Genomic DNA, 26,561 nt, shown 5'->3' on the forward strand with positions numbered 1-26,561 from the left:
TATAATCAAACCATTTTCAACTATAATCAAACAATTTTCAACTGGAATCAAACAATTTTCAACTGGAATCAAACAATTTTCAACTGGAATCAAACCATTTTCAACTATAATCAAACAATTTTCAACTGGAATCAAACAATTCTCATCAATAATTGAACACTTTTCAACTGGATTCAAACTGTTTTTAACTGTTATTAGACAGTTTTTAGTTGTTAAAACAAGGTTGTTTTTAAGTGATTGTAAAATAGGAGAGCGAATGACAGAACTTATTATTTCTGCCCCTTTTTTATAGTTTGCTATTTCACTGAACAGAATAATTACTTAACTCCTTATATAACGTATTATTATAATTGATGTCACAGAATGCTGACTGTATCTCTGTCCTTTAATCATGTGTTTGTTGTTTGAAAACAGTGTTTGTCATTTGATTTAATATTTATCTTAATAACCTTCTGGACCATCTGTGTTATAGACACAGAGACGAGGTTCATACCTTTAGTTAAAAAAACCCTGGTGTGTTTTTGCAAACCTTCACTGTAGCCGTGGATCTGAACCCTCGCCCTCAACTTCTCATCACACGGGCTGAAGATCTAAAGCTTTATGTTTGTGTGTCTGCAGGCGAGGAGCGCCGAGATCCCGGAGCTCAGGGCGGAACCCCTGGTGCGCTCCAGCAGCAGCAGCACGGCCAGCATGAAGGTCAAGAACGTCAAGAAGTGAGTGGACCGACGACTCTTCCTTCAAGTCTTCTTCTGTCCATGAGATTCGGATCATCAGGAGCTCACCGGGTTTGTTGTCTTGCAGACTCTGCTTCACCAAAGGTCACTTCCCGAAGCTGGCGGAGTGTGCTCACTTCCATTATGAGAACGTGGACTTCGGGACGATACAGGTAACTTTCCTGACGTGCTCCTCCTCTGCTGATGTAGTACTTTGGAAGTATAAAGTATCTGGAACATCAGAGCCATCAGGATATTGAATGGTTTAATATATCATTTCAAATGTTTCTTTATTAAAATGTGGGTTTTTTTCCAGCATTGATTGATTTTTTGAATAATAGTTGATTAATTTAATTTTTTCATCATTTATTTAAAAAAAATGTCAATTGAATTTGTTTAATTTAATCATAGATTTTATAAACTATTTTTTAAATTGATTATTTTCTATCTTGGTACATACAGTTTGATATATTGATTAAAATAAATGAATTGTGTAAATTCAATTAAAAATAAAAAAAAATGTAGTTCTTAGCCTAATAAATTTAATATACAAATGGTAATTAAAACTTTTTCAACTCTAATCAATCAATTTTAAACTGGAATAAAACAATTTCCAACTATAATGAAACATTTAAACTGTAATCAAACAATTTTCAACCATAATCAAACCATTTTAAACTATAATCAAACAATTTTCAACTATAAACAAACAATTTCCAACTATAATGAAACATTTAAACTGTAATCGAACAATTTTCAACTATAATCAAACATTTTCAACTATAATCAAACAATATTCAACTATAATCAAACAATTTTCAACTATAAACAAACTATTTAAACTATAATCAAACAATTTCCAAATTAAATCAAACAATTAAAAAAAGAAAATTCTAAGCCTATTAAATGGAATATAAAAATGGTTGGTGGAAAGTTTGACCGACATTTCATTAAAAACGTCAAAGTATAAAGTATTATTCAATATTCTGATGGCACTGATTTACTTCCATCTCTTCATCTATTGCTCTAAATATTGATGAACTGAACCTGAAGCCGGTCATAAATCCTCCCCATAAGTTTGAGTCATGGATCCGGTTCGATGTCGGTCTCCGGCTTGAGAAGCTTTGAACTTCTTATATTTTCTTGCGAGTGTTGCCCGCGGCGACGCTCATGAATAAAGAGGTTTGATTTGCACGACGCTTGATGTTCAGTCACAGTTCTGCTGACAAAGTGGTTTAACTCGCAGATACATGAGTGATGAGCTGCAACAAACGGATGGCTTTTCCTCTTCAAATCATCACTTTAAAGTGTGAGCTGTGGATAAAAGTTGAGGTTGAATTCAGTTTTTTTTTTCACCATAAGTTTAGATATCTCGCTCAATCATGTAATGCGTCCTGGTCACCAGTAGAGGGCAGCAGTCGGCTTGTCTCCAGTGACTTGCACCCCTGAAATTAATCGATTCCCTTTTTAAATTTTTAATCGACTCCAGGTAGAAGGTTCTGCTCGTTCTTTTCTCTCTGCTGAAGCAACATTCGTCTCTTTGTCATGCATCACGACTCCCGCCTCTTTAGCAAAACAACAGCCAGAGCCGAGAATAACAGCCTTTCTTCCTCCACACGTCTTGTATCCGACAAGATGTTTGTCGGTTAAATCACCACCAGTGCATCCGTTCGTCCGGCGGGAGAGACTCGACGCCAGTTAAAGACGCCTAATGTTTGTTTGACGCCAGTGTTTATTGGACGTGACAAGTGAACGTGCGGGGAATGATTCCGGCTGCATCTTAGTTTTCCTAATAGACGAGTCTTCGTTCAGCCGAGGCTGTTAAGAGATGGATTTCCAGAGAGAGGCTGAATTAACATCTTGATGCTCGTCAGACAAATACTTAAGTGTCTCCGATCAACTAGAGTTGGTCTTTTTTTTAAACAACAGCAGGGTTTAGAAAGGGTTGGAAACTAAATGATAATCATTATTATCATTAATAATCAATGCTTTATAAGTAAATTGAAATGCAATTTGTACTTTATTTATTATTTAATGTCCACTTTAATGTACAAGTCACTTATTTTATTGTATCTATTTATTTATTATTTTTACCTTGGTTTATTTTTTCTTATGCCCACTTTAAGGTACAAGTCACTTATTTATTTTATGTAATTTTTAGTTATTTATTTATGTATTTTTTATTTATTTATTTATTTATTTTTCTTATGACCACTTTAATGTACAAGTCACTCATTTATTTTATGTAATTTTTAGTTATATATTTTAAATGTATTTTTTATTTTTATTATGTCCACTTTAACGTACAACTCACTAATTTATTTTTTTAATTTTTATTTTAGATTTATTTTATTATGTCCACTTTAATGTACAAGTCACTTATTTTATTAATATATTTTTATTATAATTTTTACCTTGTTTTATTTTTTTATTTTTTTTGTCAACTTTAATGTACAAGTTAGTTATAATTATTTTGTCAACTTAAATAAATAAAAAATAAATAAGTGATCTGTACATTTATTTGTATTTTTTTTCTTTTGTCAACTTTCATCCACAAGTCACTTATTTTATTTTGCTTATGTCCACTTTAATATAAAGGTCACTTGTTTACTGTTTAATGTTGACTTCAAAACGAGGGTTTTGCTGGTTTAACTTGTCGATCAAATATAAATGATCAGTTTTATTCTGCATTTCTTTAAATCAAGTGTTTCTGCAATCTTTAAATATGTTTGTTTTTTTTACAATTTTCTTTAAGCTTCTATACCCTCCGCCTGCAGGGGGCGTCACAGTGGCTCATATTTCAGATCCTTTTACAACCTACAAATCCTTTATCAAATTTAAATGATCAGAGTTGTTTAACGTGCACAAAAAAACTAGTAAATCCGAATTCATAGTGATTTAAGTTAAGTGTCTTAATGTGAAAACATGTGTTTCTGTGGAAGCAGATTTATTTGATCTTAAATCGCAAAGCACAAATACATAATCTTGAGCAAAAGTGCAGGAGTCACGTGTTCTTTCATTGCCATAATAATAATGATTGAGCCAAAGGAGCGTTTGAGTCAGAGCTGGTTCTGTTGTGGAAATATCGAGTCACTCGGAGCCGGCGAGCAAACGTGAGTCTGCAGACTCGTGCGTGGCACTTTTTTTTAACTTCTTTAATCCTGTCTTAGTGACTTTAAAATAAAGTAAATCAAAGTCAGGTTTGTTTTAAAAAGGTGGTGGAAGTTTCCTCCGTGTTGTGTTTGAGGACATGTTCTCCGTGTACCTGATACTAGTATTAAATTGACTTGTTAGTATTCAAGACGAGATGTTCTCATATTCATAATCACACTTGTCTCTTATCTATTTACCGTTCGTCACTGAAGGCTCAATAACCAGCGTCTTCGCTCGTTCGTTTCTAGAGAGAGATTAAGAGTTTAAATAAAAAAAACAATCAAAGCGAGTGAATCTGTGCCACGAGCCTCGATCTTAACTGCATCTTATCAGCTCGTCTGCAGGTCTATGAGCTTCTAGTGACGCTCAGGGTTCATCCAGCTTCTTGGAAACAATCTCCTGCTCGTTAAAGGATCTTTTGAATGTGTTATATTTGTTTATTTTAATGTCGCCGTGTGGTGTACACACAATTGTACACCATTTTTATTTGTTTATGTATTATATAAAAGCATCTGATTTCAGCCCAAATAAACCATGAGTTCTGCTTCTTAACAATAGATGATAGTTTGGGGGAAAAAGTTTTTATAATAGTTTTGACTGACTTAACTGTGAAGAATATAGCAATATATTACAATATTGTGCTTTTGTGATACTATACGTATTGTGATGTGTTCTCCCCCCGTGACCTGAGTGATTAGCATCATATCAAGACCGAAGTATTGTGACGTGTATTGAGTAGAGATCTGAGTATTGTGACGTATATTGAGTAGAGTTCCAAGTATAGTGATGTGTATTGAGTAGAGAACCAAGTATTGTGATGTGTATTGAGTAGAGACCCGAGTATGGTGATGTGTATTGAGTAGAGACCCGAGTATGGTCATGTATATTGAGGAGAGACCTTAGTATGGTGATGTGTATTGAGTAGAGACTCAAGTATAGTGAGGTGTATTGAGTAGAGACCCAAGTATTGTGATGTGTATTGAGTAGAGACCCGAGTATGGTGATGTGTATTGAGTAGAGACCCAAGTATTGTGATGTGTATTGAGTAGAGACCCGAGTATGGTGATGTGTATTGAGTAGAGACCCAAGTATGGTGATGTGTATTGAGTAGAGACCCGAGTATGGTGATGTGTATTGAGTAGAGACTCAAGTATAGTGAGGTGTATTGAGTAGAGACCCAAGTATTGTGATGTGTATTGAGTAGAGACCCGAGTATGGTGATGTGTATTGAGTAGAGACCCGAGTATGGTGATGTGTATTGAGTAGAGACCCGAGTATGGTGATGTGTATTGAGTAGAGACCCGAGTATGGTCATGTGTATTGAGTAGAGACCCGAGTATGGTCATGTGTATTGAGTAGAGACCCAAGTATTGTGATGTGTATTGAGTAGAGACCCGAGTATGGTGATGTGTATTGAGTAGAGACCCAAGTATGGTGATGTCTATTGAGTAGAGACCCGAGTATGGTGATGTGTATTGAGTAGAGACTCAAGTATAGTGAGGTGTATTGAGTAGAGACCCAAGTATTGTGATGTGTATTGAGTAGAGACCCGAGTATGGTGATGTGTATTGAGTAGAGACCCGAGTATGGTGATGTGTATTGAGTAGAGACCCGAGTATGGTGATGTGTATTGAGTAGAGACCCGAGTATGGTCATGTGTATTGAGTAGAGACCCGAGTATGGTCATGTGTATTGAGTAGAGACCTTAGTATGGTGATGTGTATTGAGTAGAGACCCGAGTATGGTCATGTGTATTGAGTAGAGACCTGAGTATGGTCATGTGTATTGAGTAGAGACCTGAGTATGGTCATGTGTATTGAGTAGAGACCCGAGTATGGTCATGTGTATTGAGTAGAGACCTGAGTATGGTCATGTGTATTGAGTAGAGACCCGAGTATGGTCATGTGTATTGAGTAGAGACCTTTGTATGGTGATGTGTATTGAGTAGAGACTCAAGTATAGTGATGTGTATTGAGTAGAGACTCAAGTATAGTGATGTGTATTGAGTAGAGACCCAAGTATCGTGATGTGTATTGAGTAGAGACCTGAGTATGGTCATGTGTATTGAGTAGAGACCCAAGTATCGTGATGTGTATTGAGTAGAGACCCAAGTATAGTTATGTGTATTGAGTAGAGACCCAAGTATAGTGATGTGTATTGAGTAGAGACCCAAGTATAGTGATGTGTATTGAGTAGAGACCCAAGTATAGTGATGTGTATTGAGTAGAGACCCAAGTATCGTGATGTGTATTTAGTAGAGACCCAAGTATCGTGATGTGTATTGAGTAGAGACCTGAGTTTGGTGATGTGTATTGAGTAGAGATCCAAGTATAGGGATGTGTTTTGGGTAAAGACCCAGTATAGTGATGTGTATTGAGTAGAGACCCATGTAAAGTAATGTGTACTGAGTAGAGACCCAAATATTGTTATGTGTATTGACTAGAAACCCAAGTACTGTGATGTGTATTGAGTAGAGACCCAAGTATTGTGATGTGTATCGTATCATGACCCAAGTATCGTGATGTGTATTTAGTAGAGACCCAAGTATCGTGATGTGTATTGAGTAGAGACCCGAGTATGGTGATCTGTATTGAGTAGAGATCCAAGTATAGGGATGTGTTTTGGGTAAAGACCCAGTATAGTGATGTGTATTGAGTAGAGACCCATGTAAAGTAATGTGTACTGAGTAGAGAGCCAAGTATTGTTATGTGTATTGACTAGAAACCCAAGTACTGTGATGTGTATTGAGTAGAGACCCAAGTATCGTGATGTGTATCGTATCATGACCCAAGTATCGTGATGTGATCGTGAGGATCATGCAAAGGATTGAAAAGGATTTGAAATAAGTCTGTTGTTATTTCTGCTCCTTTCTTAACTTTTGTGGGTTTTTTGGTGCTCAGATCTATGTTGTTGTCAATGTGATTCATAGTCGTTACTGATGGATTTGTTGGGCAGAACTACTTTCATAAAACTTTTAGTTTACCCAGTAAAATGTAGATGATATTATAGGTTGAAATGTGGTTTTCATTTTCAAACCGGTCACTTCAAACACGCTTCAGGTTTCAATCTGAACAGAAACTAAGAACTATGAGCAAAACCTCGGACACATTTTTTCAAAACGTCATTCATCCAGTTACTGACCATAAAGGAAAATTAATTTAAATCTGATTCCAACTAGAGTGAGATGAAACAGGAAGTATCTGATTAATGATGTACGTCAGCATGAGCTCGATATACATTATCTACGCAGGAGTGTTGAGAGGGTTGTCATGATAATGATCAGGTCGCTGTAATATCTGGCATGAAAGCTCATTATTTTTAATTGTGTCTTTGGTTAAGTAGCGTTTATGTCACAGTCTTTGCTCGTGCACTTAGTGATTAAACACAATTGTTATTCCTGTTTGTACCGTGTGAAAGATGGATGGGAGAAAATGACGTCTGAATATATATATATATATATATATATATATATATATATATATATATCGGGCCTTCACTTACGCAGATGTTCTGTTTGAACAAAGATTTTCAGGCTTTCAAATTGAAACTGAGGGAAGGATTAACGTCCGTGTCGAGCTGCTCGAGCTCAGATCACTTGTGTTACATTTTCTTTTAAGGAATTGTACGTAGAAAATGTGACTTGAAATCTGATTTAATGGATGATTCTTTGATCCTCATAAGGAAACCTACACTGCCACAAATAAGGATGTGTATTGGCACATTGATGCGTATATTACAGTACAAGGGCGACGATATTATATTTTGAGATGTACTGCAGTTCTGTTGGAAAAAACGATATATTTGTATTAGTATTGTCAAGTACTTGACTTTGGTGTTGAAGAATTTACAGACCACATGACTCTTGACGAAGTTGTAACGGCTTTCATTTGTTTTGAAACCAAAATATGTTCAAACATCAGCTTTTAAAGCGGCTGTAATCGACTGTATCCTCTCGTCCTCAGTTATAACCAAGAACTCATTTTAGCTTTAGCTGCAGAGTATGTTGTGAGTGCTGCTGTCTAGTGGCTGGAACTTCAATAGCAACATAAAAACTGAACAAACCCTGTGTATATTTACATTTTAATAGTAAATGAATAACGAATAGATTATACTTTATTGAAACCTAAACCATAAAAGAACCAAGTTTGATTTATTTAGTTAAATAATTGATACAGTACTGTTGTATATCGTTACTGTGTCTTGAAAAAGAATATTACGATATTAAAGTGTATCGATTTTTTCTTATACTCTTTTATGAAATCTGTGAATATTTGGATGTTGAAAATAAACGAATCAAATGGTTTTATTTAATAAACACTATTTTTAAACATAAACCATATAAAATAGCTATGATAAGCAAAAGCAGATTCGAAAGCGACGAAGAAAAATGCAGTACTGTTGAATTTTGATATAGTATCGGGGGGGGAAAAAATATTGCGATGTATCGGTTCATTGTCATTTTCTCACACCTCTAGCCACAATATTCTTGTTATATTTAATTTCAGACGGCGGTGAATAAATACAACGGGTCAGAGTTGTAGCGCCAACTACTGTTAAAAACACTTCATCGTCCGTCTCTAAATGGCAGCAACAGATGTGTGGAAATCTGCTAATGACGTTTACTTTGAAGCAGGAAGCGCTGCGACGATGATGACCCTAATGTGGAGAAACTCTTGTATTTCCTTCTTTTCTCTGCTCTTCTCATCACTTCTTTTCTTCACCACCGCCTGATCCACCAATCACACGACACCAATCCTGTCACTTCTTTCCATCGCTACTCTTGGATTTTTTGGTTTTCTCTTCACGATTCAGATCCAGAGCACACAGAGAAGACGCCAACATTTGTTAAAATCCTGTAACCAACCATCTTTAAACTCATATTCATCTGGTTTAAAGAGTTCTCGGAGGATAATGAAGGATGATTTCTTGTCAAATATTGGGGTCTCGGGTGCCTGAAATGTGAGAGCATCATTTATTTTCAGACCTTTTCCTATCTGTTATTTTCATCTTTTGGCGGTTTTTCTGACCTCATTGTTTATTAGGGTTGTTGTCATTGGCGGACGAGAGTAAGATCCTAACATTTTGAGGGTATTTCAGGCTCACATCCTGCACGTATTAATACTGTAACTGTATCTGTCGACCTCATGCTTTTTTTTCTATATAAAGCTAAAGCCGCACGGTTTTCTTATTAAAAGACGTCCAACGAGTGATGACCAAACCGTTCAATTGGTATCTTTGACTCTAAAGTCCGTCTTTTATGAATGACCCGATCTATTCGAGTCATGCCAGGGGAAAGTCTCGGACTCGGATGTTCTCCAGCCAGATGTCAGGAACTCCTCTGGTCTCCCCTCCTGTGGCACCGACTGTGCGGTTTATCTCCGGCCTAACATTTCGTTTCGCCTTGGTGCTTGTAAAGCTCTTTGCGACTTGAGGTTTTTTAAAGCCACTACCACTACATCTGTGTTTACAGGATAAAAAAAAGAAAAAAAAAGTGGGCACAGTTCACAGCTCAAAGTACTGATGGCATGTCTGGAATTATTTTTAATTCACGTCGACGTTTGTTCTCGCAAATAAAAAAATGTTGGATTGTAATGTGTCACGCAACATCGCCACATCTGGATTAAATATTTAACACTTAAACACTTTATCTAAATGGGTTAAAGTCTAAACAAGAAGGATCTGTCTCGCCTGCAGTTAATACAAAACTCTGCAGCGAGAATTCTGAGCCGCTCTAGTAGAAGAACTCACATTTACCCCGATCCTTAAAACTCTTCACTGGCTGCCAGTTTCTTTCAGGATCAATTTTAAAATTCTGGTTCTTACTTTCGGATCTATTAATGGTCAGACCTTCCATCAGCTCTGGCGTTTTGTGTTAGCTCAGGGTCACCGTGACCCAAATGCCAGAAAAAGGCCTGAAAAGAATCTGGCGATACATATCACGATACAATATATTGTGATACTGTATTAACAAGGATATATTTGTAGTATTATTCGAGTACTTGACTCTGGTGTTGCAGAATTTACAGACCACATGACTCTTGACGAAGTCGTAACTGATTTCATTTGTTTGGAAAAATGTTGGTTTCAAAACATCTGCTTTAAAAGCTGCTGGAGTCGACTGTATCCTCTCATCCTCAGTCATTGCCGCGAGCTCCCGTGATTTCATTGTAGCTTTAGGTGCAGAGGATGATATGACTGCTGCTATCTAGTGGCAGGAAGTTTCATTGCAACACAAGAGCGAACAAACCCTGTGAATATTTACATTTTAACTGTAAATAAATAACAAATAGATTATCCTTTATAGGGATATAAACCATAAAATAACTATATAGTTGTAGCTGCTTTCATTTGTTTTGAAACCAAAATATGTCCAAAAACATCAGCTTTAAAATACGCTGGAGTCGACTGTATCCCCTCGTCCTCAGTCATAGCAGGATTTCATTGTTCCTTTAACTGCAGAGGACACAATGAGGACAACTGCTGCCATCTTGTGGATGGAAGTTTAATTGCAACACAAAATGAACAAACCCTGTGAATATTTACATTTTAATTGTAAATAAATAACAAATAGATGATACTTTATTTCGATATGAGGCATAGAAAATAACTAGTTGTAGCTGCTTTCATTTGTTTTGAAACCAAAATATGTCCAAAAACATCAGCATTGAAATCTGCTGGAGTCGACTGTATCCCCTCGTCCTCAGTCATAGCAGGATTTCATTGTTCCTTTAACTGCAGAGGACACAATGACTGCTGCCATCTTGTGGATGGAAGTTTAATTAAATCACAATCGAAACGGTATCATGAGAAAAAAACATTGTGACATTGAAGTAAGTGGAGAGCAAATTATACTTTTCTTCATTAGCCTGTATGTTTGGTGCGACAGCTGCTTCAACAGTCTGACGGACAGATCTCCCCCCTTCTTATTCATCCATCCATCCTCCCATCCCTCCATCCCTCCATCACATACTGGCAACACCCCTGCTGTCTGAGCATCATGACACAATATGCTCGCGCTGCCCACTCATGCAGGCCGTAAACAAAAGACCAGGAGAGATGAGTTCCCTCCCTCCTCCCTTCCTTCCTCCCCCCTTTCACCCCCCCAATCCATCAACCCCAAACCTTGGTCTTTAAAGACATCAGGACCCGGTTTGATTCTCACCTCAACGACCAGAACGTCGAACATGAGAGACTAGAGTTCTAGGGAACGATGATGTCAAAGCTTTTGTCACAGAAAGAGCTTCTCTGCAGCCACAGGATGATGTCACCGACTCATTAGAGGAAACAATAGACCCCGGCAGAGACGCACACATTCACACACACACAACCCCGTCAACAACAAATAGAAAAACATCTTTTTAAATAGAATACTTAGATAAAAAAATTATTGGTTAAATATAAAACCTTTGCTACGTTTATATCGTTCGCCTCATTAGACTCTATTTAGCAGCTCCTTCCAACTCACTCCTGGCATGTTCAAAGAGCCCGGAGAGATTTGAACCGGCAACATTCCATGATGCAAATCCCTTTTAATTACCCCGGCAGATTTGCATAATCAAGACTAATGATTCCCGGCTTTTCGGATGATGCGTCCGTCGGAGCGTTCGGGAAAAAAAAGGTGATCTTGAGTTTTTCATCTTTTAAGTTGACATCGGCTTCGGGCCCTCTGTTACGGTTCCTGCCTCCAAAAAGTCCGGAAAGGCATCAAATTTAAACAGTTTATTGGCATAAAAATGTCTTAAATGGCCTTAAAAAACAAACACTTGATACGAATGATTTAATGTTCGTTTCAAACCTTTAAAATTCTGGTGATATTTTCATTTTATTGTAAATTATTTGAAGTTTGAACAAAAAAAAGGCAAATTATTCGTCATGAATGAAAGTTAAAATGGGATTAAACTGTTTTTAAAAGTTTTGTTTGTTTTTAAACTAAAATATATGTCCAAACATGAGCTTTAAAAGCTGCTGCAGTCGACTATAGCCTCTCGTCCTCAGTCATGACCGCAAAATCATGTGATTTTATTGTAGCTTTAGCTCCAGAGGATGTTATGTGCTGCTATCTAGTAGCAGGAAGTTTCATTCCAACACAAAAATGAACAAACCCTGTGAATATTTACATTTTAATTGTAAATAACGAATGGATTATACTTTATTTCGATATAAACCATAAAATAACTAGTCATGACTAAAATATGTTCAAAATCTGCTCGAGTCGACTGTATCCTCTCGTCCTCAGTCATCACTGCAAAATTGAGTGATTTCATTGTAGCTTTAGCTGCAGAGGATGATGATGTCAATTTCGGAAAAAACTTTTTGGATGTTTATAAACCACATCTTTGAGGCCGGTTTGTGATAAACATTGTCGACGTTTAAAGTTGCCTTGTTGTGCGAATAATCTTTAGTATGAAGGACCATTTCTTGAAATGTATTTGTGTGTAAAATATATCACAATCTTATAATTTAATCATAAAATAAATCAACATTTTTTCTAATTCTCCTGTTTTGGCAGAAGATTTCGGCAAAATAATAATAACTATATTTTCTCCATAAAAATATTTTAAATCTTGCCCAGCTACTTATATTAGTGCTAAGATTACAATATATATTTTTTAAATATTATTATTGATTTTTGTTAAACTATATGTAGTAATTCAAATTAACTATTTAAGTTATGTTATCCATCTTCTTGTCAATAAAATATATATATATATTTTGTTTTTTAGTGAAGAGAGATTAACTAAATAAAACTGAAGAATGAGAGTAAAACTTAAATGAGTACAACATAAATAAAATACAAGGAGGCGTCTTCTGTTACTACTAACTATTTAAGTGTAAAAATTACATTCTTTTTACCCGTTATTCAAAACTGAATTGTCTGCGTCGCTGCTACGGTTTGTAATTGTTAGGAATGTTCCTCACGTCTTAATAACCAGGAGGTTGAGGGATGGATTCTTGTCTGATCCTCTTTTTTTCTCCCCCCAGAGAAAGAACATTAGATCAGCAGATGTGCGAACAGTCAAGTACCTGTCTCGGTCGTTTGTCGGGGTCACAAATATCATCTTAAATCTCTCGCAAACGTTTATTTACTTAACAATAATGCAACCCTTGATACGTCGGTCCTTGAGTCGTCCTTCTCTACCTGACCTGCGGGGGTGTTGTGGGGTGCTGGGGGGGGGGTATTCTTAAGGGAAATGGCTTCACTCCAGACGCTCTGAAAGCATGTTTGGAACGCCTCACCCCTCGCTGGCCTCACGCGGCTGAAGAAACGATAACGTCGTCCGAGCTCGAAGCCTTTTTTTTTTTTTTATTGTCGTGTTTACGCACTTGAGCTCGTACGTTAGCATCTTATCTGTAGCAAAGACATCCAGGATGAGACGGGAGTTCATTGTCTTCAACGTTCGTAGCTCTTGTGAGAAAATCTTTCTCATAATCGGATTTGGTTTTTGTGAACCTCCTGGAAGTCATGATCTCATCACCGTTACAGTGATTCTCTCCTACGGCGTTTAAATCCCATTTGATTCCTTCGTCTCTCTCGCCGCCATCCATTTTTATTGCTTTAGTAATGATTTTCAATGTCGCTCCTTCACACTTCCTGCTCTGCAGCACGAGTGCAAAGCTGTCTTTGGTCTAAAACTGCTTGAATATTTATATACCAGTCGGACGGAAAATATATTTCTTTCAATTGCGAGTTATTTCATGTTATTTCAATCTGATCTTGTCCTTCATATCGAGTATATTTGTAATGTTTGTTCCCTGAATCATACACAATTTATGATTTTTACACATACCATCTGCCTACAATCATAGAATTTATTTTAAAAAATGTACTAACATCAAACAATTTTCTACTGTAGTCAAACTATTTTATCCGTTATTAACTTTTTTTTAAATTAAATTAAAAAAAAGAAATGTAATCAAACAATTTTCAATTGAAATCAAATGATTTACAATGAAAATCAAACATTTTTTAAAGTAAAATCAAACAAATTCTAACTGAAATCACACTTTTAAATAAAAGCACACAATTTACAATAGCAATTAAAAAATGTTTAAAATACAATCGACCCAATTTTGAACAATAATGAAACAATAACTTCTATAATTCAACTATTTAATCGGTTATCAAACAATTTCAACTGTTGTCAAACAATCTTCGCTTCAAATCAGACGACTTTTAACTGTAATCGAACCATTTTTATCCATTTTCAAACAGTTTTTGAACTCTATACAAACGACTCTTAGATTTCAGTGAAAATTGTTTAATTTAATTTAACTATTTTCAACTGCAATCAAACTACTATTAACTGAAATCAAACAATAATCAAACATTTTTTGAAATCAAACAATTCTCTAATCAATTTAAAAATTAAAATCAAACAATTTTCAACTATAATCAAACAAAATTCAACTGGAATCCAAACATTTAAACTAATATTAATGAAATTAATGATCATTAACAACAAAACCTAATAAAATAAAGTTAATAATAATTGCTTTAAAGGAAATAAACCTTTTTTTAATCAATCGCTTTTGTAAATGATGATTCTAAACTTATTAAAAGTATTGTATCTATTCAGCAGGTGAAACTCCTTTCATAACATTACCCAGAAGGCCGTGCACCTGCCACTCTAATAACAATCTGTAGAGCCAACGGCACATCTGGCCAAAAGGTCACAGAAGTGGGTCATGGTTGGATTACAGAAGCGTTACAGAAGAAGAAATATGAACATTGCATAACTATTGTTTTTTTTAATTTACTCACAAATAACTGTCTGGACCTGGGCTTGACCCGTGGCACCTACTTCTTCTGGACCGTTTGTTGTGATTTACTTCAACCTGCTAATTATTTGTAAGTGGATCGTCTTCCAGCTACGATACTAGTGGCAAGCATGGTGGGTTGACGGTTCAATTCCAGCTTGAGCTTGTTCTTTCTTAGGTTTACTACACAGTTAAATACACAGAGGTTAATTATGTTCTTTAAATTCTTAATGGCTTTGTCATGGAAGTATAGAAAACACATGAAGAACATAAAGAAATGTTAATTTCTTTATTCAAGGAGGTGTAGAAACAACAAAAGAAAAACTTTAATATAACTTCGAAAACTGATAAAAAAAAATAAAAAAAAGTCCATTTATTCATCAAACAAACGACTTCACCAGGTTCAGAATAGAAAATGGTAGCAAATAATAAAAATAAAAACAATTAAATTGTCATTGGGGCCACAATTTGTCTGAGTAAAAGCCAATAAATCTCAAAATAAATTCATAAAAATAATAATACTTGCACGGGAAAATTGATAAATCGATTGATAGATAGAACTTAATTGATCCCTCTGGAGGTCTCCTTCAGGAAATTGTTGATATTCTCTTACCTATCATCCACTCATCAGTCCATCGATCAAATCCTCTTCCAGTTCTTCTCAAGATCTCCTTTGGGAAATGTTGTTTCCAGTTCACAGCAGAGAATAGTTTCATAAAAACAAGACCAAAGTGCAAATAAAAAGAAAAAAGATCAAGGGATGACAAAGTGCAAATAAAAAGAAAAAAGTGCAAGGGATGACAAAGTGCAAATAAAAAGAAAAAAGTGCAAGGGATGACAAAGTGCAAATAGAAGAACAAAGGTCAAGGAATGACAAGGTGCAAATAAAAAGGAAAAAGTGCAAGGGATGACAAAGTGCAAATAGAAGAACAAAGGTCAAGGAATGACAAGGTGCAAATAAATAGAAGAAAGTGCAAGGGATGACAAAGTGCAAATAAAAAGAACAAAGTGCAAGGAATCACAAGGTGCAAATAAAAAGGAAAAAGTGCAAGGAATGACAAAGTGCAAATATAAAGAACATGGATCCAATAAAAAGCATAGATAAATGCTTTATGGACACAACATAAGGGAGTAATTTAGCAATGTTTAATATTTATCTACTAGTTTAATAAAAGAGTGAATTTAAAGAAAAATCACCAAATAAAATGCTCAATCTAACAAACAAAGTGAACTTTAAGATGTTAAAAATAACATTTTCTTCTGGCGCTCTGCTCGGACATTTAAAACAACACGTTTTTCTCGCTGCACTTTTAAGGAGAAGTTTTCGGTTGGATTTAGTGACGAAGCTTCATGAAACAGTGTCGAGGTCAGTAGGTGGCGCCATCAGTTTAAAAATGATGTTTCATTAGAACAGTTGTTCAAAACAAAAGGAAAATAGTGCAGAGACCGCCATCTAGTGGACTCTGAAGATAATGACACTGCTTCATGAAGCTTCATGAGACCCCTACCTGTCTCCTTCTATAAACCCCCCTGATGTGTGGGTGAAGTCATCACAGCTTGACTCTCCAGGGTTGCGTGTTTTTGAGATGTTTGGTCCATGTTTTTTGGCGACTCTTGTTCTTGGCTCCCGAGTTGTCTGTGTCCCAGAAGGGAACGTTTTTAAGTGCAGGGTTCGGTCACTGGAGATGTTTTGCTTCTCCAAACATCGTGCTCGGGGTTAAACGGGCAGTTGTGGACGTCAGTGGGTTTCTGTCGACAAAAGCTCCTGCACATGTGGAGAAGGAAGAATAATCACCCCCCCCCCCCTCCTCTCTCTCTTTCTTTTCTTTTTTTTGTTACCTCCTGCCCCTTCTCGCTCCCTCCATCCCTTCACTCTTTGTCCTGGGAACGTACCAACCGGAGAGGGGGGGACGATGAGGAGCGTAGGGGGAGGGGTGAGGCAGCATGTCAGACAGTGAAGAGCTGGAGAAAAAAAAAAAGGGGAGAGAATAGCATGTGGCGAAGGGAGTAGACGGTGAGGTCCGGGCTGGAGAATCGGGAAAAGGGAGAACCGGGAAAAAATCGGATTCTTCCTGGAGTCGGCGAAGTTCCGTGGGTGACGACAACAGGTAATACCCGAGGTGGTCATGTTCACAGGGGTCTGACATTTGTAGGGACTCGTTGGATCCGGACTTTGTTGAAACCGGAGCCCATGAGTGGAGACGCACTTGCTCTTTGGAAACTCACACGGTGGAAACTGGGTCCGGTGGGGGGGACAGGTGCTGGTTCAGGGTCTCGGAACGAGGACGAGGTGCAACCAGAGCAGTGAGTACGACAGAAAGTCTTGATACTTTGGAGGCGAGTCGTGGCTCTTTTATGCTCCTCTGACCCTCCAGGAGACCTGGGTTTAAAATGTTTTTATTGAAGCATCAAAAGCTTTTTTTTTTTGTCGTCCAGTTTCGACTGAAGACAAGTTGATTTTTGTTTGTTTTGTTTGTCATTTTCTTGATAAATCATTGGTTTGTTGAGGTCAGTAGAATTTTAATTAAGTATTGACAGGTTGAATCTAACATTTCTAATATTGAATTTACTTTACATTTTGTGTTGAAACTGTTGATTTTGTAAGGATTTTATACGATTTTTGAGATTTCTTTCTATTCAAGTTTTTTCCATTTCTCTATTTACTCTTTTTGAAATTCAGTATTTTCTGTTGTTTTTTTTAAATTATTATTTAATTATTTGAATTAGAAAAAAATCCAAATCTGTGAAACAAATTTTAATGTATTTTGGAAATGTATATTTATTTTTTAATCTCATTGTAAAAAAGAAAGGTTTAAAAAAAAAAGAAAGTAAAACCACTTTTCAATGTACATTTTTTTTAATCCAATTATTCTAAAAACAACAATTCCTTTTTTTTTAATTGTTTTGACAAATAATTATATGGACTTGATCATCGATGAATGATGGAATTCGGAACATTTTTAATTGTTTAAACTTGGCATTGGATTACTTTTTTGAAAAAATGTATTCTGTATAACTTTTTTATTGTGTATTTTCTGTTGTCACTATACTACTAATAACCACTTTTATATTAATTTCATAAAAGGCTTCAAATTAAATATACTGAAATCTAGAAATGTATATTTTTGAATTATTGGAACTAGAATATCAAACTTGAATGTCAATTCAAATTATTTAAAGATACAAATACAAAACAGCCTTTGCAATATACATTTAAACAAAAATGTGATTATTAAAACAAAAATGTAATGCTTAAAAAACAATATTTAAAAAAAAAAAGTTAAAATAAAAGTTTTCAACATTCTATTGCCACTGATATACCAGGATTATTGATCAAGCGGCTCTTGACTGTAATTCTAACTGCAGCAACTGCTATTGTTTTCATGGAGTCTTCTGCTCGTCCAAGGTTGGGTCGTGGGGGCAGCAGCCCGAGCAAAGAGGTCCACACTTCTCAAGAAAACTCTTTGAAAACACTCTTCAGGGAGATCACTTATGTGGTCCTAGATTAAGCTGCGATATAGTGTCTCTGACATGTCCTGGTAATATAGATGAACTGGTGAATGGAGTGATTTGTCTTTTGGCTCAGCTCTTTTTTCACCTCTAACATCAAAGTTTGCATTTGTTTGTCTAACTTGAAATGTTTTTTGGAGCTTCATCTTATGTACGTTGATGTTGCTCCATTATTTATATTTGTCTTTGGGGGTTTTTATTACCGTCCAAGACGATATCACGGGCGAGTCTGGATTGAATTGCATTTAAATTAAACCGGTCCGTGGCTGTGAACGTGTGATCAGCCGGGTCAGCGGATCTTCCCGTCGCGGGTCTGACTGGACAAACTCCGACAGCTGACCTTGCAGCGGAGCGCGAGCCTGGATCAGCAAGTCTGAGCTGAATCCACGGAAAAACAAAAAAAGAGAAGCCGTTTAAGAGCGTCGCTGAGAGGAAATCGATGTATATTTAGGCGTGTTTTTATGCGTATTCTTGTGTTTACACGCAGCCAATTTACTTGAAAGCTCTTCTAATTTCTTAAGCACAATGGTGTAGTATTTACGCCGCAAATGACAGAGCATCGCCGGCGCGTCCAGAAACACACCCTCGCTGGAAGATACAAGTCAAGTCGAGCGAAACACAAACGTTGTTTGTTTCTGTGGTTCGGCTTTTTTATTGTGTCTTGATTCGACTCGAACCGAATGAATGTGGTGGAGCTTTGAACGGCAGGCGCTGCTGTGTGTCGGTGACGATGCTATTCTTACCGTTTCTACTCACGACTCATTATTTAGTCGTCGGATTCTGATTCTTCTTCTCGTGTTTAGACGAAAGTCGTTTAATGTTCACGTTTATGTGTCGACCTGTAAAGATGCCAATGTTTAAAATAAGATACAGAGATAATAGATGTCAACGATTATACAATAGCTGAGGTTTAGTCCTGGTTATCAATCGAACATTTTCAATACCAGTACAAATACTTCAACAGTACTTTTAAGACTTTGTCACTCAATAGTTTTTTCTTGAAAAATCCAAACATTATCAAAGGTGTGTCCCAACTCATGCACTTAATATTTTGAGTACACGAGTGCGTTCAAACTGAGCAAAGTGCGCTTTGTGCACTTAATCTGTGCACTCAAATGGCCAGAAAATCGAGTGTGGATCGATGGACACTTTCCACCCTCAACGGTCGCCATCTTAGAGAAGTAGATGACGCTAAACAGGAAGCTACGTCACTGACGACGTGTCTTCGGAGCAGATACCGGCGTAAATAACTTGAGAAAACACTAATTTTTACCACAAAACAACACAACAACAGTAATAACACAATGAAAAACAACTTAATAACTTGTTTCAATTGGCAAAAAGTGCTGGCTATAGTGTTCCAACGACTGGTTGCGATCGGTGTTAAAAAGTAGTAGAAGAAGAAGCTGTTGAGTTATTTCCAGTAGGTGTGTAGTGACGGTGTTTGATTTGAAACTGTCGAAAATGTACCCTTTTAAAAGGAAGTTCACTTTTCTTAGTGCATTGATTTAAAGTACACTGTTTACTTGTGTGATTAGAGACACAGCAGTGAGTACCGGAGCTCGGCACCAACCGTCAAAGCATGTTACGATACTCGGTACTATCTAAGGAATTTGATGAGATTTTTTTTTATTCCTTTTTGTTTCATTGTTCCATTTAAAACTAGTTTAGCCCAAGACCAAGAGTGCTAAAAGAGTTTGGCCCCTCGTGTGGTTGATTTTGACCCCCAACCCCAGTATACTACTTATCCCGAGGTCGGGGTCGCAGGGGCAGCAGCCGTAGCAAAGAAGTCCAGACTTTATTCTACCCAGAAACCTCCACTAGCTCTTCTGGGAGAAGACATTCCAAGACCAAGTGGAAGATATAGACACTTAAATCACACACTTGTTTACAGTACACGTTAAGACAGTTCACATACTCGTCCTGTGGACCCGGAACCCCCTCCGGAGGAAAACATTCATCCTCCAAGTCTCTCACAAACGACTGAGCTCTCACCTGCTCTGTAAGATCTGTGAAATGAATTATAGCACTTTTTATCTGCGATTTGAATCGTTGGACACCATAGAAGCCATTAGAACTGTAGACAAACCCGGTAAATGGATAGTTTAGCCTTTTGGCTCAGCTCTTTCTTCAGCATAAAATACTGATGCAGATCCATTCTGCTCCATTTAAGTAACAATCCACACCTGTTTTTACGTTAATTTACTTTACGTTTCAAGTTCACAAATGCACCTAAAACAGTTGAGATGTAATGGTTAGTTTTGTCAAAACATAAACGTGTCATGAGACAGTTTTTCCTCTACAACCAGCCAGTGTTGCATCATCATCTTTACAACCTTTTTTTTTTGTATTTTCTCTCTTCTGGTCTTTCTTAAATACCATTAAGAGACTTAGATTCTTTCCATTCATCATCACCTAATATGAGAAAACCTTTATTTCTCGATTGTTTTTCCCTGCTTTCGATCCAGACATGGACTATCGATCAAGATCTTCTACATCTTGCGTAACAGTTCCTTCATCTGGTATAGAAATGTATATCCCTGCGTCCAGAACATTTCCTGTGACATCAGTGTGATTCTTGTAACTGAATATTCCCAATATTCCTCTATAATCTCCTCCAGACTCGGACCTATAAAACAGTGATGTCATTTTTTTTTTTAAACACTGGCTCAAAGCCCTTTTTTACATTTTAACCGGAATTTGTTTCTTCAGCTGATCGACTTTTTTCATTTAAACCATTTATTTGACTCTTGAGTTTTTGGTGTTGCGTGGCTTTATTTTATTATTGGGCTGAAAGATTAAGTTGGTATTTCATGTGTTTTGTGATGGAAAAATGTCTTTCTTAGTCGTAGAAAAAAGCTTTAGAACATTTTCTTTCCTTGTACACTAACTATTTGATGAAACAAAACGTTTTTTTAAGGATCCCTAAAATATATACTGTATATTTTTACTCGGTATGTTTATTATTTTCAAAAATTACAAGTAAATTAAGAATAAATTTAGTTCCATTATTTCGTTGTCCACATTTAATGCTGAATGAAAGACTGAATAACTGTGACCCGCTGTATTTTATAATAATATATTTATATTATATAATGTGAAACATTCCAGAGTAAGGGACCGTCAAGCAAAAAAGAAAGAAGGGACGGCTTAAAGGAGCCTTTATATGCAGGGAAAGTTGACATTTAAAAAAAGAAAAGAATAAAAGCACATTAATTATTAAATAAGCTTAAACTGTAACTCAATTTTTTTAATGTAATTTTTTATTTATTTTATTTAAAGATACTTTAGAAAAGGAAAACCTTTTTTTTATTTTATATAATTTATGACAACAACAAAAAATGTAATCGCAAAAGGTTACTTGGACTTATGCAATTAATCATTAAATTAAGCTAAGTTGATAAACATATAAAATAAATAAATATTAATATAAACTAAATATTTAACTGTGCAATATTTAATTTTAAATATATTTGATTCACAATAATTGTGCAATCGAAAACACTTAAACAAGAGAAAGAAAGACATAAATCAAAAATGTTGATTGACTTACTAAATAAAGAATTGTAATACCTTTTTTGATTTACTTTCAACTCATAAGGGCCACATAAATACAGTCAGAGGGCCGTGTTTGGCCCCCGTTGTCGCACATCTCCCTGATCTTCTTAATCGATCAATAAAAGGTTATTTTAATAGATATATCTGATCATTGTCGGATCATCAGAATCACACCATGACCCAAGTTGCGTTGAAACTTCACACACGATTGTCGATTTAATATTTCGTTCTTGTCAAGAAGTTGTCGCTAACAAACTCTACTTCCTGTTTCAGTTGACGCTGGGCGACGAACAGTGCGAAGTGACCCGGAATGGCTACGAGTCGAAGGAGCTCGTCTACTTGGTTAACATCTACTGCCAGGTAAGAAAACGCTCTCGCTCTAGACGTCCTCGAGAAGAAAAAAAAAAACAAACGCGTGCAGATGTCCTCGGATCTCTCCTGACATTCCGGCATTTCTGAAACACTTTATGTGGCGTTATAGAATTCCTAGTTATGTCAGAGTCTGGCAGGCGGTGGAAGAAAGCGTTGGAGGAACGCCGCTTTCAGAACACGATACGCCGAGATTATCAATGAGGCCCCAGAGTTTGAGTTCTCTGGCGCGAGGAGAGATGTTTAATTGCTCTCAACAGTTGTTAATGTTGTTTTTATGCGTGTCTGAGTTTCACTCAACATCTGTCTTCATCTTTCTTTTTTTTAATACACATTAAACCCTATGGTTGACACCTGGTGTTGCTGAAAACAACAAGATGTCCTCCGTGAGTTTGATCTTGAGACCAGGAGTCACAGTCGTCCTTTTATTTCCTTGCATTCACAAGGGATCGAACAAAGCATGTGTTTGTCATTTTACTTATGATCAGTTTAGGCTCCTTGTCTTCTAAATCAATGGGGAAATGATCGATCAATTCTCTGTTCTATTGATCATTTGTGTCCGAAAGATGTTTTGTTTGGAACAAATATTGTATTTTTTCTAAGGTTAAAAATCAGTGTGTGACTCTTTTCATATCCAGTTTTCTCAAAAAATAAACCTTTAAACTAGTGAAAACCAACTTTATTATTATTTTTTAAACTATTTTCATCCATAGTTCGGATAATGATGACATAAAACTAGTCCACGCTGCAAAAAAGTGTGAGAAACCGTGCCATAAATGCATGCTTTTTTTTAGAAAAGCCATGGCAGAAGTGTGGCCCTTTGCCAACCCTTTTACCTTTTTAATGCGGTCCCCAGCCTCAATTATTCAACCAGAGAATTTAAAATACTAGGGCTGTGTATTGTGTAAGATGCGGCTCACGATACGATATATTGTGATACTGTAGTAACAAGGATATATTTGTAGTATTGGTGAGTATTTGACTCTGTTGTTGCAGAATTTACAGACCACATGACTCTTGCTTTCATTTGTTTCGAAACCAAAATATGTCCAAACATCAGCTTTAAAATCTGCTGGAGTTGAATGTATCCTCTCGTCCCCAGCCAATGTTTGGATCTCGCGGGATTTCATTGTTCCTTTAGCTGCGGAGGATGTAACGACTGCGGCCATTTAAATTAAAAAATATATATATATTTTATTTTAAACATACTTTATTGAAATATAAACCATAAAAGAACTATGAAAACCAAATCAATCGCTTCAATGCTGTTGAATATTGATACAGAAAAGTGGGAAAAAAGGATCTTGATTCTTAAAAAATACCCATTTGAGAAAAGCTTCAAAAATCTAACTAGAGTTTGTTAACACATGATGGAATTAGCCAAAATAAAATGCCACAAGGTGAAGCTCGTCGATGATAACTCACTAAAGTATTGGATAAAAAGTAACTGTCCGTCTGAAAGGAATTTCTAAGATTCTGTTAAACTGTTTGAAGATATGTGAAAATTTAATTTCCAACTTTTCAATGAGATACCACATAGTTTTACCCGACTAGGTGTGTAAGAAAACATTAATAAAAATAAATATTGCACCATTTTTTGGGCTTTCAAACCAAATTTTCTTTATACTATTGTCTATGAAATAAAATATATACATTGTGTATTTTTTATTTTCTATTGAAATTCAACAAATTATAGTGTTTGACCATTGTTGTGTTGCAATACAAACTCTGGCTGCTAGATGGCAGAAATCGTTACGTCCAAAATCTCACCAGATCCCAACAATGACTAAGGATGAGAGGATACAGTCGACCCCAGCAGCTTTCAAAGCTGATGTCTGGTATGTTGGTTTCATATCAAGTGAAGGCAGTTACGACTTTTGAACGCCAGAGTCAAGTACTACAAATATATCCTTGTTCCCACAGTATCGCAATATATCGTATCGTTGCCCCTGAATAGTGATACGTATCGAATCGCCAGATTCTTGCCAATACACGGCCCTAACCTCCACCCATTTTCTCGTCATCAAATGTGGCCCTTGACAAAAAGTCGAGACAATAATAATAATTAATAATACCAAGATAATGTGGGCAGTTTTGTAAATGTTCTTGTACTTTTTATTAATCAAGAAATACCTCTTAAGAAAGTTGATATAACAGGTACTAATATCTTGATAATACCTTCAACGTCAGCGCTAATATAAGGGAGCATTGCTCCGGTGATTTCAAAGTTGTTATTGAAAATAATTTTTCACCAGATATGATGATGATGGTGGTTTGAATAAAATGGTCATCAAAGCTTTGAACCCACATGTGTGGACGAGCTGCACGGAATCTCTGCTCCAGCTGCAGCGAGTGACCATTTTTTTTTTATTCTGCTTTCATACTTCGTCTTCTTCACCGAGGCTCGTATTCCACTCACTAGACCTTGGCAGTGGCACACAAGTATGCGGCTGTGGACTTGGAAATTCCATCCATCCATCGCGCTGGAGGGAAAAAAAAAAGTGCCCGTCTAAAAAGTGGACAAAATATAAGCGGGAGTTTGGCCTCGGTTCAGAACTTTGAGATGAGGGAAGTGGCGCTCGTCTGTCAGAGTGATTCAGCTTCATTGGGCTCAGAGTCGCTATCAGAAAAGGGAAAAGTGGGCCAATGGAGCTTGAAGAAGTTCCCACAGAACCACTGAGAGATTTCAGAGCTGTCTAACTTTTCGCCAGAACTTTAAAGTCCAGAGCGAGCTCCGGTGTCCCAGTCGCGCAGCCTCGGCTGGCCTCGATACACCAGTCTTTTCTAGGCCAAATCAAAGCAGAGAGACTTTCCACCGACGGTTGGTTTGAAGCCTCGTCTTGCTGGACCAGAAAGAAAAAACAAACCCATGAAATAATTTGTCGTTTAGTCTCTGAAGTCTCTTTGATTGCGAGGAAAATGTCTTCGCTGAATATTTAAATGGAAGCCAGAGAGCGAGTCTTTAATATTCTTTTGTCGTCGAGGCGTTGAAAAGAATACAATCTGTCCTGGAAATGTTAAGGTTTTCTAGTTGACTTGACTGATTAATTTCTTCAACCTACATAGAAGCCAGTCATGACCTTCAAATCTCTCTTGTTCAGTTAATTGAATTAAAAAATAGTTTAAATTGTTGTCAATAGTGAAGGAGTAGGCGGGGCTAATGGCTACAATAGGAAAAAGGGCATCATTTTGTTTAGTATTTCACTGCTCGGTTTTCATTCCATTACCGAAATTAGAATTAGAATTTTGCAGTGTTGTGAAATAAAAACCCAGTCTACACCGCAGGAAGAGCACAATACAACATTTGAAATGTTTTATTAAATAAAATGTATGTTGTTTTAAAGTACTTAATAAGATGAAAACAAAAAAAGAATTCACATATACATGTGATGAAATAAGAATAGAAATGTCAACCATTATGCACAAATACAATATAAATATATTTTTTAAAACACACGTGGAAATAATCCGTCAATTGTCGAGATCACGAATGATGAATGCAACACTAATGGACTCAGGGACTCTCGCTATTAGGCTGTATAATTCTGAATTTGGGGGCAGGAGTGGAGTGAAAGTATGATGTTATTCTAGTCTATGTTTATCTTTGTATCTGTTTCTTTTGATTATTTCATATTTCCTACTTGCACTTTGTTCTTTTGTTTGCACTCTGTTGTTGTTCTTATGAAACTTGCTGTGCCTCCTTTTGTCTGCTGTGAACTGGAAACCTAATTTCCGGAATGAGATCTCCTAAGGGATAAATAGTGCTTTGGCATTGAGGAAATGATAAATGTTGCCAACTAGTGGCCAGTGGTTTAATTGCACTACACAAATGAATTAACGGCGTTAATATTTGAGTGTTAATTGTAACATAAAACATCCAATGATTATCTTTTAGAGACACACCCTATTGAAATATAAACCATAAAATAACTTTGAATTAAAATAAAATGTTATTTTAAACGTTGTTTCTTTTAATATCGATACAGAATCTTGAATAAAAACATTGCGATCGTTATCGTTATATTGATATTTTCTTACACCCCTATAGGTCACCATATCAACATTAATCTACTTGATTTGGAAACGACCATCCAACCAGCCACGTTAAATGAGTTCGACACATGTGCTCAAAGGTCTCACAAGGTTGCAGTTTTCATCGGGGGTTCAGGACCTGTCGAGACAAAGTTCAACTCGGAAAAAAAGTGCTGATGAGGCGGCTCGGTCGAAGTTTTCGACTCCGCCGTAAGAAAAAAGTGGTTGTCAGCTTTACTGTCGCAGGACAGTGATGGACTGCTCCTGCCTTCTGGCCCAGAACAAAAGGTTGCGGCCCCGAGACTTGACCATATTTTTCAGAATCGGACCGTATTGATAATAATGAATAATGCAGCTTCTATTTCTGCATCGGACTGTTTCTCTCATGTGGTGAAAAAAATGTCTCTGGAGTGTGAGCTAAATGCTTGCGTCGTCATCGTCCCTGGGCAGAAGAGGCGTGAAGGATAA

At 36.5% G+C, this 26,561-nt stretch overlaps 1 protein-coding gene across 5 annotated transcripts in view; it reads left to right on the plus strand.

The window, feature by feature from the left end:
• Positions 1-26,561, plus strand: part of arhgap32b (Rho GTPase activating protein 32b) — a 111,323-nt gene that overhangs the window by 50,017 nt on the left and 34,745 nt on the right. For all 5 annotated transcript variants that reach the window (XM_087807318.1, XM_087807321.1, XM_087807322.1 and 2 more), the window contains 3 exons: positions 619-713; positions 802-886; positions 21,966-22,052. In XM_087807318.1, coding sequence (XP_087663444.1) covers positions 619-713; positions 802-886; positions 21,966-22,052 — 267 coding nt within the window. The remainder of the gene's footprint in view (positions 1-618; positions 714-801; positions 887-21,965; positions 22,053-26,561) is intronic.

This window comes from Callionymus lyra, chromosome 14 (assembly GCF_982586985.1).
Source record: "Callionymus lyra chromosome 14, fCalLyr1.hap1.1, whole genome shotgun sequence".
NCBI lineage: Eukaryota > Metazoa > Chordata > Actinopteri > Syngnathiformes > Callionymidae > Callionymus > Callionymus lyra.